This window comes from Trachurus trachurus (genome assembly GCF_905171665.1).
Source record: "Trachurus trachurus genome assembly, chromosome: 10".
Taxonomy (NCBI): domain Eukaryota; kingdom Metazoa; phylum Chordata; class Actinopteri; order Carangiformes; family Carangidae; genus Trachurus; species Trachurus trachurus.
In genome coordinates this window covers 873,783-889,868 of record NC_139894.1, presented here as the reverse complement: position 1 = coordinate 889,868, position 16,086 = coordinate 873,783, and the positions used below count along the sequence as shown (strand labels likewise).

General features: G+C 42.1%; 1 protein-coding gene across 2 annotated transcripts in view; it reads left to right on the top strand.

Annotated features, from left to right (window-relative positions):
* Nucleotides 1–466: 466 nt before the first annotated feature.
* matr3l1.1 (matrin 3-like 1.1) overlaps nucleotides 467–16,086 on the top strand; it is a 32,699-nt gene continuing 17,079 nt past the window's right edge. For both annotated transcript variants that reach the window (XR_014595682.1, XM_083980396.1), the window contains exons 1-10: nucleotides 467–645; nucleotides 5,719–6,969; nucleotides 7,142–7,203; nucleotides 10,300–10,338; nucleotides 10,446–10,522; nucleotides 10,960–10,991; nucleotides 11,200–11,322; nucleotides 12,663–12,788; nucleotides 13,994–14,110; nucleotides 15,462–15,586. Coding sequence is in view for 1 of the 2 variants with exons in the window: in XM_083980396.1 (XP_083836522.1) it covers nucleotides 5,746–6,969; nucleotides 7,142–7,203; nucleotides 10,300–10,338; nucleotides 10,446–10,522; nucleotides 10,960–10,991; nucleotides 11,200–11,322; nucleotides 12,663–12,788; nucleotides 13,994–14,110; nucleotides 15,462–15,586 (1,925 nt within the window). In the remaining variant the exon portion in view is untranslated. The remainder of the gene's footprint in view (nucleotides 646–5,718; nucleotides 6,970–7,141; nucleotides 7,204–10,299; nucleotides 10,339–10,445; nucleotides 10,523–10,959; nucleotides 10,992–11,199; nucleotides 11,323–12,662; nucleotides 12,789–13,993; nucleotides 14,111–15,461; nucleotides 15,587–16,086) is intronic.

The following is a 16,086-nucleotide window of genomic DNA, read 5'->3' as shown; positions in this document are numbered from 1 at the left end:
TGATAAACTTGGGAAGTTTCATGGTGATATCTGTTAGTTAAAAATTTTACCCTATTCACCTGTGGTGTCTCCTCAGGCTTCCTATCCATCTTGGACGCCATCTTGAAAATAACACCTTTCTAGTGGTCAAATTTGGGTAAACTTTTAGTATGTTATTAAGGACATCTAATACTATAAAAAACAACTGAGAAAAATTTTGTTAGAATTTTTTTAGGGTCAAGTCATATTTGCACCTGACTATTACAGTTCCTTCTCTTTTTGTTTTCCTTTCAATGAACTTTATTGAAAATGGTTGTACATACAAACAGCTGTACACAGAGCAGCATGTGGTTGGTTGAGTCAAAGATATTCAATAAATGGTTTATAAACCGTCTTTGGTTGAGTTCCAGTTCCTCGCGCTCACCAGCAGGCGGCGGTGACGTGTCATTACAGCCGCTTCTACACACCGGAAGTAGAAGAGGAAAAGAGGAGCAGTGTTAGCCGTTAGCTGTTAGCCGCTAGCTTGTCTCCAGCAGCTCCTCTGTTTTCTCTTCTTCAACAAACATTTTCTTTCTTGTTGTTGATGTAGTTTTGTCTCTTGTGAACTTCTCTGTTTTCACCACGAGGTCACGTGTCTGACCGGAAGCGACTGGAGTTTGTTTTGAGGTGAGTTAGTTCGGTGCTAACAGGAGAAGCTAACAGCTGTTAGCTACCGCTGAGCTAATGTTGCTAACGCTGTTTTAACCGTTATTATTATTATTAACGGGTTTAACCGGAAGTTGTGATCAAACATCGGTGATCGATGAAGCTGTGACTTTATGTTATTGATCTCTGTGTTGTTGGTTTGTACTTTTCTCATAAAGTATGATAAATAGAGATAAAAACTGTTCACACTGACGTCAGCTCGTCAGGTAATAATAATTATCTTTTTTTATTGATTAATATTAATCTTATCGATACATTACTGAGTTGATCGGTTTGTTCAGGAATCGCCTCGTTCACAGTTCAATAAGTTCACTGTCATTTAAAACAAAGGTGTTGGACTGTTGTGCTCAATTTATTATGATATTTATAAATAAAGTTGGATTCAAATACATGGGCGTAATTAATGTGGGGTTAGGGGGCTGTAACCCTCATCAAATCCAGCAAATATATAATATAATATAATAATAATAACCATATAATTGCAGTGAACAAAAATATCTAAAAGCTGGTATGAAGAAGTTGTCGTTTTTACTGATTTAATTTCATCGGCAAAAAAGAAACCAAAAGTCATATACACTGCTCAAAAACATAAAGTGAACACTTAAACAACACATCTTCGATCTCAATTAATGAAATATTGCAGTTTAAAATCATTATTCAATATATAGTAGAGTGTGTTGAGAACAAAATAACATAAAAATGATCAATGTAAATCAAAATGATCATCCCAGGTTGATTTCACACAGGTGAGATATACTTGGAGTTACAATGTGTTGTTTAAAGGGATAGTTCAACATTTTGGCAAATTGGCCCATTGCCATAATCCCTATAGTCATAGCAGTAGGTTCGTTACCTTTATTTGTCGGTGTAAGCTATTTTTAGAACGGAGGAGCGGAGTGGCAGGCTGTTCAGAGCTACACTATGGAGGCTAATGGAATTTCTTGGTTTCCCTCATCAAACTCATCAAATACAAAATCCCAAAACTCCAAAACGCTTTCGTGGACAAGTTGTGACCTGCACATTCACCACGCTATGAGATAATAATAGAACGTTACGAGACAGAGTTGTTTTAGAGGTAAATTCATGCAAAACCGCTGATGCGCGTTGCGTTCAGGGACAGTTTTTCAGCAAGCAGACTCTGTATTTACCTCGAAAACGGCTCCGTTTCGTAACGTTCCATTATTATCTCATAGCGTGGTGATTGTGCAGGTCACAACTTGTCCACGAAAGCGTTTTGGAGTTTTGGGATTTTGTATTTGATGAGTTTGATGAGGGAAACCAAGAAATTCCATTAGCCTCCATAGTGTAGCTCTGAACAGCCTGCCGCTCTGCTCCTCCGTTCTAAAAATAGCTTACACCGACAATTAAAGGTAACGAACCTACTGCTATGACTATAGCGATTATGGCAATGGGCCAATTTGCCAAAATGTTGAACTATCCCTTTAAGTGTTCCCTTTATTTTTTTAAGCAGTGTATTTACTTACTTTACGAAACTGGTTGATAGTTTGTTAGAGGAGGAGCCACAGATAATAAACTTATGACGGTATAATAAATAATAATACATTTTATTTATAACACGCTTTTACAAGTGCTCAAAGACGCTTACAGAACACAATAAAATATAAAACAATGTGGAATAACTCACAATTAAGATACATAAACAATGTGAAAGGTTTAAAAAGACATTAAACATTTTTTAATCAGATTTAACTGATCAGCTTTTATCTCTGAATCAAATCTGGTCTTTACGTTTTATTGGTGTTATGATAAATTGATTAATAAACATTAGTTTTGTCAGAATAAACATGTTAATTGATGAACAACAAAATAAAATATATGACTGAAACACCTTTTACTACTGTTTCTGAAAAGCCAAAATAAATAAAAGTATAAAGTAAAATAGTCTTGTCCTTTTATCAAAGTTTTTTTTGCTTAAAAATATCCTTATATGGGCAGAGATCGTAAGTTACGTCCTTGCTTAAACAATTAATCAAAGCTAATGAGTTTCGATTGATCAACCAGCTGATGAATCAATGCGATCGAAAACCTGCAGCTCTGATTATTAAATGAAGGTGAGTTCAAACTAGTGGTTTAAAACTTACAGAGTTGAATAATGACTGAAACTAATGATTATAATGAGATAATAATAAATGTGTTTGTTCGTTTCTTATTTTTTGAAATACAAACCGTATACAATGACCAGTACACAGAAAGAACAGAAAGTAACAGATGGACCAGTGGTAAAGTACATTAAATAAAAAGGTTGCAAAAGGAACAGAAATGTAAATGTAAGTAACTTAAAGGGATACGCCAACATTTTTTGTATGTGTTTTGCCTCACTTCCGAGTCCATGACCAGCAGATAGACACCATCCTTTCCACTGTGCGTGCAGTAACAAGGGAGATAGAGCCGTATCGCTGTAATTAGCTTAGCTCAAACACTGGAAGTGTATGGGTAGTGTTAGCCTGCCTCCACCTAAAGTCGCTAATTAGCTTAGCTCAAACGCTGGAAGTGTATAGGTAGTGTTTGCCTGCCTCCACCTAAAGTTGCTAATTAGCTTAGCTCAAACACTGGAAGTGTATGGGTAGTGTTAGCCTGCCTCCACCTAAAGTCGCTAATTAGCTTAGCTCAAACACTGGAAGTGTATGGGTAGTGTTAGCCTGCCTCCACCTAAAGTCGCTAATTAGCTTAGCTCAAACACTGGAAGTGTATGGGTAGTGTTAGCCTGCCTCCACTTAAAGTCATCAGAGAAACTCTTCAACTCTAAAGGGAAACCGGCGGGCCGATCTTGGTCTCAGAGCTGACAAAACTCTCCGGTAAGGCATCTTGAGCGGTCAAATGCCGCTAACGGGACGAGATCGGTCAAAACGGAGGGTTCAAGCAAAGACGCTTTATTTTGGTTCAAGCTAGCTACATCGAGGCTAGGTTAGCTTCCTATTTCAAAGTAAAAGCACAAATTCTGTCCTCATGGTTTTCTGTATGTAAAGGGCAACGGGGGTTTTATTTTGTGAAAGTAACTGGAAGTGCGTTGGTCACAACGGCTAGCTTGAGTAGCGCCGAATTCGTCCCAACAAAATTGTAAACAGCTGGTATTTAGACAAATTAACGACACACTGCTGATCTAAACGGCTACTTTCTCACCTAAACATGTTTGAAATGTGGATAAAGCGAAATATTTACAGAGTTTAGAGCTAAAATGACATCAGCTTCTGACTGCTGATTTCAGCTCAGGTAGGAGGCAGGCTAACACTACCCATACACTTCCAGTGTTTGAGCTAAGCTTATTAGTGACTTTAGGTGGAGGCAGGCTAACACTACCCATACACTTCCAGTGTTTGAGCTAAGCTTATTAGCGACTTTAGGTGGAGGCAGGCTAACACTACCCATACACTTCCAGTGTTTGAGCTAAGCTAATTAGTGACTTTAGGTGGAGGCAGGCTAACACTACCTATACACTTCCAGTGTTTGAGCTAAGCTAATTAGTGACTTTAGGTGGAGGCAGGCTAACACTACCCATACACTTCCAGTGTTTGAGCTAAGCTAATTAGTGACTTTAGGTGGAGGCAGGCTAACACTACCTATACACCACTTTGCCGAGAACAACGCTGGGTGTCGCCATGACACTCCATTCATTACATTTTAGATTAACGTTAGCTGGGCTAACCGTTAGCTGTTAGCCGTTAGCAGTGTCTTAAATAACTAAATAAACAGCCCATGAAAAAAATATTTTTTCCAGCGGATATCCTAGTTCCAACATGACTGAGCTAACTGGAGTAGTTTCATGTCATGTCCGACAACGGGAGGGTTTTAACAGCTGACGTCCTGCTGTTAGCTTAGCTACCGCCGTTAGCTTAGCTGTCAGCAGCAGTGAAGCTAATGGCTACAATAGCCATGACTAGTTGCAGAGGCGTGCACACAGAGGTGGTGGTGTTTGTTCGGTAATTCGTTTTATAGACTTGACAAACATCAGATTAGTCAGGGCGGTTTTGGCAGCCCGGAGCCCCCACATTTGGTGCACCGGTGGCTAACGCTACCAGTTAGCCGCTCGCTAGAATGCTACTACGGGTTTGAAAACCGACTTCCGTTGTGGTGTGACGCAATGGATCATGGGAAAATAAAGTGGTGGATACACTTCCAGTGTTTGAGCTAAGCTAATTAGCGACTTTAGGTGGAGGCAGGCTAACACTACCTATACACTTCCAGTGTTTGAGCTAAGCTAATAACGGCGATACGGCTCTATCTCCCTTGTTACTGCACACACAGTGGAAAGGATGGTGTCTATCTGCTGGTCATGGACTCGGGAGTGAGGCAAGACACGAAAAAAAAATGTTGGCGCATCCCTTTAACAATAATGCTCCATTTCTTTTTGGGAAAAAAACAACAAAACAAGGGGTTTTCTTATTTAATTTACTTTGATTAATAAAGAATAGAAACAGTGCCCATCATTATTTAGGCCTAATATGTGAACAAGAAGAACAACTGTTTCCTGATCTGAGTCATAAAAATAACTATTAGTATTATGTCCTTTTTAAAGTTTTGCAGGTAATATTTAACCTTATTTATAATTAAAAATGTATGGGGGAGCATCCAAGCTTTTTTTCTTCCAATCAATCAATGTTATTGGTGAAGCGACTCAGCGACTTGAATGACGATGACTTTTGACTTTTCTTCAGCTCTGATTAATAAATGGAGGTGAGTTCAAAGTGGTTGAAAGTTGAATAACGACTGAAACTGTTGATTATCCGAGAAAATAATAATAATAATGCTCACATGTTGCAGCTGTGACATCCTTCCTCCTCCTCTTCATCTTCTTCATCTTTTCTTGTTATTTAGAGTCTTGAGCCGTTGTTGCTCGTCAGCGTTGAGACGTGTGTTTGTCTCAGGACGCCGCGTCTCTTTAACGTCTCGTTAACGTCTCTTTAACGTCTCGTTAACGTCTCTTTAACGTCTCTTTAACGTCTCGTTAACGTCTCTTTAACGTCTCTTTAACGTCTCGTTAACGTCCTGTCTTCCCCGACACCTTCTTGTCTGCAGGACGTTTCTCCACAGCTTCATCTCATCATGTCTCAGCGCCCGTTCCCGTACAGACGGACGCCGTCTGACGCCGACCTTCGACCGGACAACGGCTCCTCCTCCTCGTCGGACCGCCATGACGCTCGCCACGACCTCAGAGGTCCGTCGTCGTGGTCACAGGACGGCGGCGCTCTGAGCATCCTGAGCAGCTGCGGCCTGGAGCCCAGCGACCTGTCTCTGCTGGCCGAGCTGCCCGAGGACGTCCTCACGCTCGAGTCGCTGCCGCAGGTGCTGCAGCACATCAAGGGGAAGAGAGGGACCGTCAAGCCCCACGCCACTTCATCCTCTTCATCCTCTTATCCCTCCAGCTCCAGCCAGCGAGCATCGTCTAGCTCCGCCCACAGAGCATCATCTAGCTCCGCCTACCAAGCATCATCTAGCCCCGCCCACAGAGCATCATCTAGCTCCGCCTATCAAGCAGAGTCTAGCTCCGCCTACCAAACAGCGTCTAGCTCCGCCTACCAAACAGCGTCTAACTCCGCCTACCAAACAGCGTCTAGCTCCGCCTACCAAACAGCGTCTAGCTCCGCCTACCAAACAGCGTCTAACTCCGCCTACCAAGCATCATCTAGCCACTCAACGTCTAGCTCCGCCCACAGAGCAGCGTCTAGCTTCTCTGCAGTCTCGGACTGGGACCAGCTGCGCAGCCAGCCGGTCCAGTACCCGCTGGACCAGATCACTCCCAGTTATCTTCCATCGGACCCGGTCCCGGTCCCAGCGGTCCAAGTCCCGGTCCAGACCCGTTGGGGGACGACCAGAACCAGCAGCTCTGTCAGAGCGGAGCCGGCGCCATCAGCATCATCATTCACTTCTTCCTCTTCATCATCCATGTACGCGGTGGACTTCCACCGCAGACCAGGACCCCCTGAGTACGGTAAGACCAGCGGAGCCTCTGGTCCTGGTTCTGGTCCTGGTTCTGGTTCTGGTTCCGTTCAGGACCGAGCCGCTTTCAGGTCGACTGCAGCCGGACAAAGAACTCGTCCTTCCCGTTTCTCTGAGCCGGGAGGATCAGCTGATCACAGGTTGGCTCCTCCTGCTCCTCCTGCTCCTCCTCGGGCGGCCAGCTCCTCCTTCTCCTCCTCCTTCACCTCCTCCTCCTCCTCCTCCTCCTCGATGCCGTCGTCCAAAGCAGCTCTGGACTTCCACGGGACGTGTCCTCAGGTGTTCCCGTACTCGTGCTCTCTGTGTGATATCACTGTGCTGTCGGAGAAGGTAAGTTCAGCTGAGCTCCTTGACCTTCTCTCTGCAGAGTCAGTTGGGGGTGGGGGGGGGGGAGGGGAAAGGGGCGGGGTCATTATGATGAGGCTACTTCTCCTCGGAGCGTTGGCGTGGAGGCGGAGCTTCACGACACCGACTCATGTGTGTGTTTTGTTTTGTGTTTCAGGTTTGGACCCAACACATCAACGGCACCCAGCATGCAGACGGACAGCTACAGCTGCTGCAGCAGTAAGTCCTGTCCTCATGTCCTCACTGTGTCCTCACGCTGTCTTTACTCTGTCCTCATGTCCTTAATGTGTCTTCGCTGTGTCTTTACTCTGTATTTACTCTGTCTTTACTCTGTCTTTACTGTCCTTAATGTGTCCTCACGCTGTCTTTACTCTGTCTTTACTCTGTCTTTACTCTGTCTTTACTGTCCCCATGTCCTCACTAAGGGTTGGTCAGTGTCCAAGTTTTTATACCGTTATATTGTTGCACCAAAATGTGGTCTTGCACCCACGTCGTTCAGAAAAGGAATACCAAACTAGAGCAACAATTAATCGATTAATGAAACAATAATCGATTATTAAATGAATCTTCAACTATCTTGATAATCTAATATTCAGTTTGAGTAGTTTTTAAAGAAAAAAAGTCCAAATTCTCTGATTCCAGCTTCTTAAATGTGAATATTTCTGGTTTCTTTGTTCCTTTATGACAATAAACTGAGTCTCTTATGTTTGTGGACAAAACAAGACGTTTGAGGACGTCATCTGGTGGTTTGAGAAACACTGATTGATATTTTTAAACATCTTTTTAAACATTTTATTGACCAAACAACTAATCGATTAATTGTTTAAATAATCAACAGATTAATCGATAATGAAAATGATCATTAGTTGCAGCCCTATGCCAAACACCACGTAAGAATATTGAAACAATAACAAAAACATGTACTAGAAAATTTCCTAGCATTCGTTTTGAGAGGGCCACGGAGGCTCAGAGGTTACCACGGCAACTTGAGGTGGTTACCAATGACGATAGGGGCCCCCCAGGCTGAGACAGACAGAAATAGCGGGAAAAAGAGTGATTTTCTGCTTCTGCACTGGTCTCACATTTGGGCTTATTCTGACAAAACGGTAGCTCCCATCAGAAAAAGAAGCAGACCATGGTCGTCGTAAGGACTTCCTGAACGCTTTGATATGATTTTGGTGTTTCTACAGTAAATATTTTGGAAACCTTTGCGAGTTAGAAACAGGGGTCTGTTCTGCTTCTCTCAGTTTATCTTTGTATTAGAGTCAATGAGGAGCAGAGACAGACCTGGCCACACCGAGAGGCTCACAGTTTAAATTCTGTAAGTCTCGCTGCTTTGTTGAACACATTTTTAAAGAGAGGACAAGTTTGTCTACAACTGTGGAAAAAATCATGTGTGTAGAGTGTAAATTGTGGCCGTGAGCAGCGTGGAAAGAGAGAAGTTTAAGACAATGTCAGGCAACTCCTCCCACTCTAGCCGATGATGTCATCCACTCTAGCCCGAACATTCCGCGCAATACACACCCATTCTAATCTCAACATTTCTCCAAAAATGATCATGGTCATTGAACAGTGATTGATAAAAAACTATAATACCTATCGAAACGTGGATTAAGACACCAATAAACAAGACTTGTGTCTACATTTTAAAGTTTAAATGGAGTCTCTAGGTGAAAGTGTGCGAGAGTAGTAGAGGTTTGAAAAAGTCCAATATTTGGTTCGTTTTTTGACCTCCTCCTATTCATTCTCTATGAGAATGAGAAAACTCACAACCCTCACTAACCCTCTCAACATTAGTCCAGACTGTCCTTAAAGGTCCAGTCTGTAATAATTGTCAAGGTTTATTGGCAAAATCTGAATATACTACCCATGCATATATTTGTATAAGTGTATTTATCACTATAAAATAAAACCTGTTTGGTTTCCGTAGCCTTATAATTATTCTTTTATATTTAAGCAATATATCACGACAGGCCGTGGTATATGCTCATTATACCACGGCTAAGGGGCGTTGTTCGGCCCGACGCGAAGCGGAGGGACGACAACCCCCTTGGAGTGGTATAATGAGCATATACCACGGACTGGAGTGATATATTGCTTTTATAAAACGGTTACGAATAAAGGCAATATAAAAGAGGGATACGCAATCAATTTCATGTAGTTTTATTCAACCAGAAATACATATTATCCAATAAAATAGCCTCACTGTGAAAAAATAGTCCCAGCTCTCCAGACGTTAGCTCCAAGTTAGCTCTGCATCTCGTCTTTTCCTCCGCATTTTTTCAGGTGAAAGTCACTGCTCAGTCCCCTCTACCATTGTTAACCCTCCCCGGAGGTGAAAGTTAACCTTAAACATGTGAATTCAACTACTTTAGTCCGTTTTTTAACATCGTAAAAACATCAGCTGTCTTTTGCTACGGACGGCAACAGTCCGTTGTCATGGATACATGACAACAACTTCCATTCATACCAGTCATACGTGCCTGACGCGGAGTGATAGCCTGCGCTGTGATAAGGTTTTAGAATAGTAGCCGTGGTATATGCTCAATATACCACGGTTAACAACCAATCAGATCGCCGGATTTCACCTTTCCGTTTTATAAAAACATATAACAAGGGTCTTGCTCTAGAGAGCGTCGCCATCTTGCGCCGCCATGTTTGTACGGCAGATTCACGAGTTTTACGTTTATAAATAAATCAACAAAGGAGGAGGAGGAGAAGGAAACAGCAGACATCGTAAAATGCTTTTACCCCCATTTTACACACTGGACCTTTAATGTCCACATCCAGAACCAATCAGACTCGTCTCAGTCACTTCCTGTTTACAGCGTCTATGAGGTCACACACTTTGACCTTTGACCTTCAGCCGCCGAATCCTCTCAGTTCTATCTTGAATCTTCGACTTGAAGACGAGCTGATCGACTGTTCAAGTCTCAGTCTCTCTTGATTGGACGACTGGACCGGGCTCTGCTCCAATCAGATCCCATGGCTCCGCCCACTGCAGCCAATGACATCACATCATACACAGAAGAGCATGTTGGATGCACTGGTTGCCATTGGTTACAGAGGAGGGAGGAGCTGACTTGTGATTGGTGTTTCTAGTCTTCTAATCACCTTTTCAAAATAAAAGATGATCCATTCACTGACTAAAAAACTGCTTCAAAGTAAAAGTCCTAGATTAAAAATGAAGTGAATGAAAGTCGCAGGTTTGTACAACAATAAAACTGATATTCTGAAGTGGAAGTATTCAAGTAAAAGTACTTAGTTACTGTTGTTGACGATCATCTGTCATGTGGTCATCTCTTTCCTCTTCAGGTTTCCAAACTGGGACTGTCGCCTGGAGACGGGCAACAGGTCAGTGAACTACACACCTTCATCACCATCATCATCATCATCATCAATATCATCATCATCGTCATCAATATCAATATCTAACTTATAATGTTTATGTGTCTTTAAAGAGCTGACAGCCAATCAGAGAAGAGGAAGGAGGAAGAAAGACCTGCCCGGCCGTTAAAGAGAACCAATCAGAGCCAGAGTACGTTTATTACCTCATTGAGCTTCACAGTGTTGATGGATGGATAGATAGATAGATAGATAGATAGATAGATAGATAGATAGATAGATAGATAGATAGATAGATAGATAGATAGATAGATAGATAGATAGATAGATAGATAGATAGATAGATAGACTTTATTGATCCCAAGCTGGGAAATGACAGTGCAGCAGCAGCATTACACAGACACAGTGACGATAACAACATATAGTATAAGAATATAAAAAACAAACTATACATAATAAAATAGCAAAATAGCAATACATGTAGAAAATAAAATAGAATGTAATGTACAAGTATATACAACAGAATTGGCATTGTTGATTTTAGTGCAAAGTAAAAAATGTGCGATGTGTGTAACTGTGTGTAGAAAATCAAGAGATGTGACCTCATCATGTGACCTTGTGTCTCCACAGAGCCGCAGCCCAACAAACCGTCTCAGAAGAAGGTAAAGACTCAGAGAGCAGCAGCTGTAGCTTCACCGGTCCTGCACCAACACCTGCTCAGACACCTGTGTGTGTGTGTGTGTGTGTGTCTGTGTGTGTGTCTGTGTGTGTGTGTGTGTGTGTGTGTGTGTGTGTGTGTGTGTGTGTGTGTGTGTGTGTGTGTGTGTGTGTGTGTGTAACTGTGTGTGTGTGTGTGTGTGTTCTCCTCAGGCCTCAGACAAGTGTAAAGTGGTGTGTGTGAAGTTCCCGGCCCAGGCTGTGGACGAGGCGTACCTGAGGAAGCTGACGGAGCCGTTCGGGAAGATCGTGAAGATCCTCATGTTTCCCTCTCTGGTGAGTCGACTCTGACCCTTCGGCACCGAGGCTCCTGATTGGCTGCCGTCGTCCAGCTGTGTTACTCACCTCTGTCTAAAGGGACAGTTCAACATTTAGTCAGATCCTCCTCTCACCATAATCCCTCTATAGTCACAGCAGTAGGTTCATCACCTTTAATTATCGGTGCATGTTGTTTTGAGATCAGCGAGCTACACGGTATTTCCACCTGTCCCTCATCAAACTCATCAAATACACAATCCAACAACTCCACAACGCTCTGCTGGACAAGTTGTGAGCTGCACATTAGTAGTAGTAGTAGTTTATTCGATCTTTAATACAAAATGATTTACAGTTGAGCATCAATCACAGTCAGTCAACCTTCCATAAAACCATCATTCGTTCAACTAGTTCATAAATAGATAGAAAAGCTGCAGGCTGAAGCCATCTAGCTTATAGATGCCTACTACCCTTTAATTCAATATCCATTACATCCATTAGCGCTCTTCATGGTTTCAGAGTCATAGAAAGAAACAAGTATCCAATAATAATTAACAAATGTAGCCAAAAATAAAATAAAAAGATAATTAAACAGTATAACAGTTGCAATCAGAGTCATCTATGAAATAATAACATATATGAAACAAATACTCTGAACTACTTTCTCTTCTGAAATCCCTCCGCCCAGCAGCAACCGTGTCTGGAATGTAGTTCCGGCTGCATTTCCCTCTAAAACAACTCTGTGTGGTAACGTTGTGTTATTATCTCATAGCGTGGTGAATGTGCAGCTCACAACTTGTCCACCAGAGCGTTGTGGAGTTGTTGGATTGTGTATTTGAGGAGTTTGATGAGGGAAAGGTGGAAATATACCATGTAGCTCCCGTCTCAAAACAACATGCAGCGATGATTAAAGGTGATGAACCTACTGCTGTGACTATAGGGGTTATGAATGAATGAAAATGTGTTTATTTGGGTCAGGTCATTCAAAATTAAAAGTCCAACAGAAAACATCACTTCAACTAGAAAAGAGCCAAACCGAAAAGGCATCAGGCTGAAGCTATCGCTTATTTTCGCCTACTTACCCTTCTTACATGATCAACTTCATCAGATCGCATCATTCAAAACATCAAACAGAAATCATATCGTTTTGCACAAAATCCCAAAACATAATTCCATAATAGTGTCAGCTACATCAACCACATCTCTCATATTTTTAAAATACCTTATTCTTGAACAAACGTTTGAATTCATAAATTGACTGGCACATCTTCAAATTGGCATCAAGTGATTATCAAGAGTTATTATGGTGAGAGGAGGACCTGACTAAATGTTTGAACTGTCCCTTTAATAACCTCTTGCAGGCGTTCGTGGAGCTGGGTTCCCCCGATCAGGCGAAGGACTTGGTGAAGTTCCACGTCAACTATCCTCCGACGGTGAACGGAGAGCAGATCCAGTTCAGCATCTCCAACACCTTCACCTTCCTGCAGGTACACACTCACCTGTGTGTGTGTGTGTGTGTGTGTGTGTGTGTGTGTGTGTGTGTGTGTGTGTGTGTGTGTGTGTGTGTGTGAGGTCACGGGGTCACAGGTCACGGGGTCACAGAGACAAACATCTCACCTGCTGATGGGAACAGGACGTGTTGATGTGTCGATCTGACCCGACCCACTGACCCCGGTGCAGGTGTGAACGCTGCTCTGTGTTGTTGTGTTGTGTTCACTGACATGGGTGCAGATCCCGGGGGGGACGGGGGGGACATGCCCCCCCCCCCAATTTCTGAAAAACATGAATTGTCCCCCCCAATAAAAATACCCTAAACTATTCAAAATTGAACAAATTTATTTTCAGACTTCACATTCCTCACATCTAAAAAGAAATTATAGAAATATTGGAACAAACAATGTTTGACAAAAATATTTCTGACTCCACATCCCATCTCTGTTCTCCTCCACTACGATGCAAATGAATGTGTAGTTTCTTACACAGACGCTGATGAAATCATCAGGCTTTAAAGAAACAACCCCCTCAATCTTAAAAGGACAACGAGGAGTTTTGTAAAAGCGAAGTGTTTCCACACTACATTTATGAGCTTCCGCGCACCGTGAAATTCTTGGATGGACCATTAACAAGTGGTAACGTAGATTCATCCACATTAATATGAGACTTTTTTATAACCAAATAGAAACTCCTCGTTGTCCCTTTAAGGGTTCATATTTTGATTTTCATCCATATCAATTAATCATGTATAAATTAGTCCCATACACTGGGAGAAAAGGAAGATGGGGAGAAGAATTAGGGATCTGGGAAGGTCGGTGGGAGGAGAAAGATAAGAACCTGAGTAGATATTATAGTATGTCCAAGACCCTTTAAATTATAATTTACTACTATAACAGCAGTGATACTACGCGCTGTTGGCTGTTTAGGACAAATAAACAAGAAAAGTAAGCACAGTAAATGATTCCCTGTGCAGGACTTTTTGAATGATATGCCGAGACTCTGCGGAGTTGTGATTTATGGCGGCATGTTATGAGTTGTATATGGGCAAAAAAAAAAAAATTAACTTTTCAATCCTGATCACTGACCTTTGTCTCACCTTTTCTGTGTGTGTGTGTGTGTGTGTGTGTGTGTGTGTGTGTGTGTGTGTGTGTGTGTGTGTGTGTGTGTGTGTGTGTGTGTGTGTGTGTGTGTCCTGCAGAGCTCTCGCGTGGTGAGCTTCAGTCCGGCTCCATCAGGAGTCGACAGCCGCTCAGATCTGCTCACCATCGTCAAGCGCTTCGGTCCTCCGCTCTACACGCTGTTCCTGCCCTCCATCGTGAGAAACTTCCTGTTTCCTCTGGTTCAGACTCCAAATAAAAATAAAACATCAACCACACACTGATAAACAATACTAGTACTACAACACTACTGAACTCACATTTAATCCCTATAGTCATAGCAGTAGGTTCGTTACCTTTAATTGTCGGTGCAAGTTATTTTTAGAACGGCGGAGCAGAGCCGTGAGCTGCTCAGAGCTACGCTACGGAGGCTCATTATGGGATTTCTTGGTTTCCCTCATCAAACTCATCAAATACACAATCCAACAACTCCACAACGCTCTGGTGGACAAGTTGTGAGCTGCACATTCACCACGCTATGAGATAATAACACAACGTTACCACACAGAGTTGTTTTAGAGGGAAATACAGAGACTGTTGATGAAAAACTGTCCCTGAAGGCAACGTGCATCAGTGGTTTTGCATGAATTTCCCTCTAAAACAACTCTGTGTGGTAACGTTGTGTTATTATCTCATAGCGTGGTGAATGTGCAGCTCACAACTTGTCCACCAGAGCGTTGTGGAGTTGTTGGATTGTGTATTTGATGAGTTTGATGATGAGGGAAACCAAGAAATCCCATAATGAGCCTCCGTAGCGTAGCTCTGAGCAGCTCACGGCTCTGCTCCGCCGTTCTAAAAACAGCTTGCACCGACAATTAAAGGTAACGAACCTACTGCTATGACTATAGGGGTTATGGCAATGGGCCAAGTTGCCAAAATGTTGAACTATCCCGGTAACACTTTACTGTAATAGGTGTTCATCAGATTGACATAACACTGTCATAAACATCAATGAATACTTCTGACAGCTGTGGTTAAGTGTCATTCGGTAAGTTATGTCACTTTTGATGCAAAGTTGACATTGTTTGAGATGTTTTTGTTCTGACAACTTGACATAAAGACAATTTAAACTGTCATAGCAGACCTAATGGACAAACTTTAAAAAATGATGTCAAGTTGTCAGAACAAAAACATCTCAAATAATGTCAACTTTGCATCAAAAGTGACATAACTTACCGAATGACACTTAACCACAGCTGTCAGAAGTATTCATTGATGTTTATGACAGCTGCTATGTCATGGTTATGACAGTTTTATGTCAATCTTATGAATACCTATTCAAGTAAAGTGTTACCACTATCCCTTTAACATGCAAACACCCCTGAAAACATCATCTGGTTGAGTTTTATTTTGAAATTCCACCTCCTCCCAGAACATTCACATGTTTTTGATTATTTATTAAAAATGAAAATATTTTGTTGTGTTAAAACTTTGTTCTTGGAAACAGAAACTTCCTCTTTGTCCTCTTTGATTATTGTTTATTGATCAGCTGTGTTTTATTGTTTGCAGGCGTTTGTGGAGATGAAGAACGCTCCCGACGCTCAGAAGCTCGTAGATTATTATTCCTCCAACAACCTGAAGATCAACAGCGACTTCCTCAAAGTTTCCTTCTCTGGAGAATACAAGAGTCTGATGTGAGTGTGAGACTACGTTTACACGTGCCCGGCTATTTTCACAAACAGACATTTCACCCTCTCCGTTTACAAAAAAAACTGTGCGCACACCAGTCCAGTTTTCAGAAAACTTTTCGTTTACACTAACCCAATCAGAATCCTGCACATGATCCCGCATAGCAACCTGATAACAACAACAACGTCACTTGCCCTCCTTGTGTGTAAAGTTTTAATATTTTTTAATGCGAGAAAGTAACTGTTTAGATGCCAAATATACGGCCAGTTTATCCAGATGAGGCTGTTCAGAAGTTTGCTCCGATGTTTCTTGGAGAGGTGAAGCTTTTTTTTCTTTTTTTTAACGACCGGTTCATCACAGAGACAGCAGCCGGTCTGCAGAGCTGCTCGGCCGACCAACCTCCGTCCTCATCCCGGGGGACAAAACGATCGCTAATTAACTTACCCACAGGTTTTTAGAGGTTTACCACCGGCTGGTTAAGTTATTTTTAGGAGATAAATGTTGG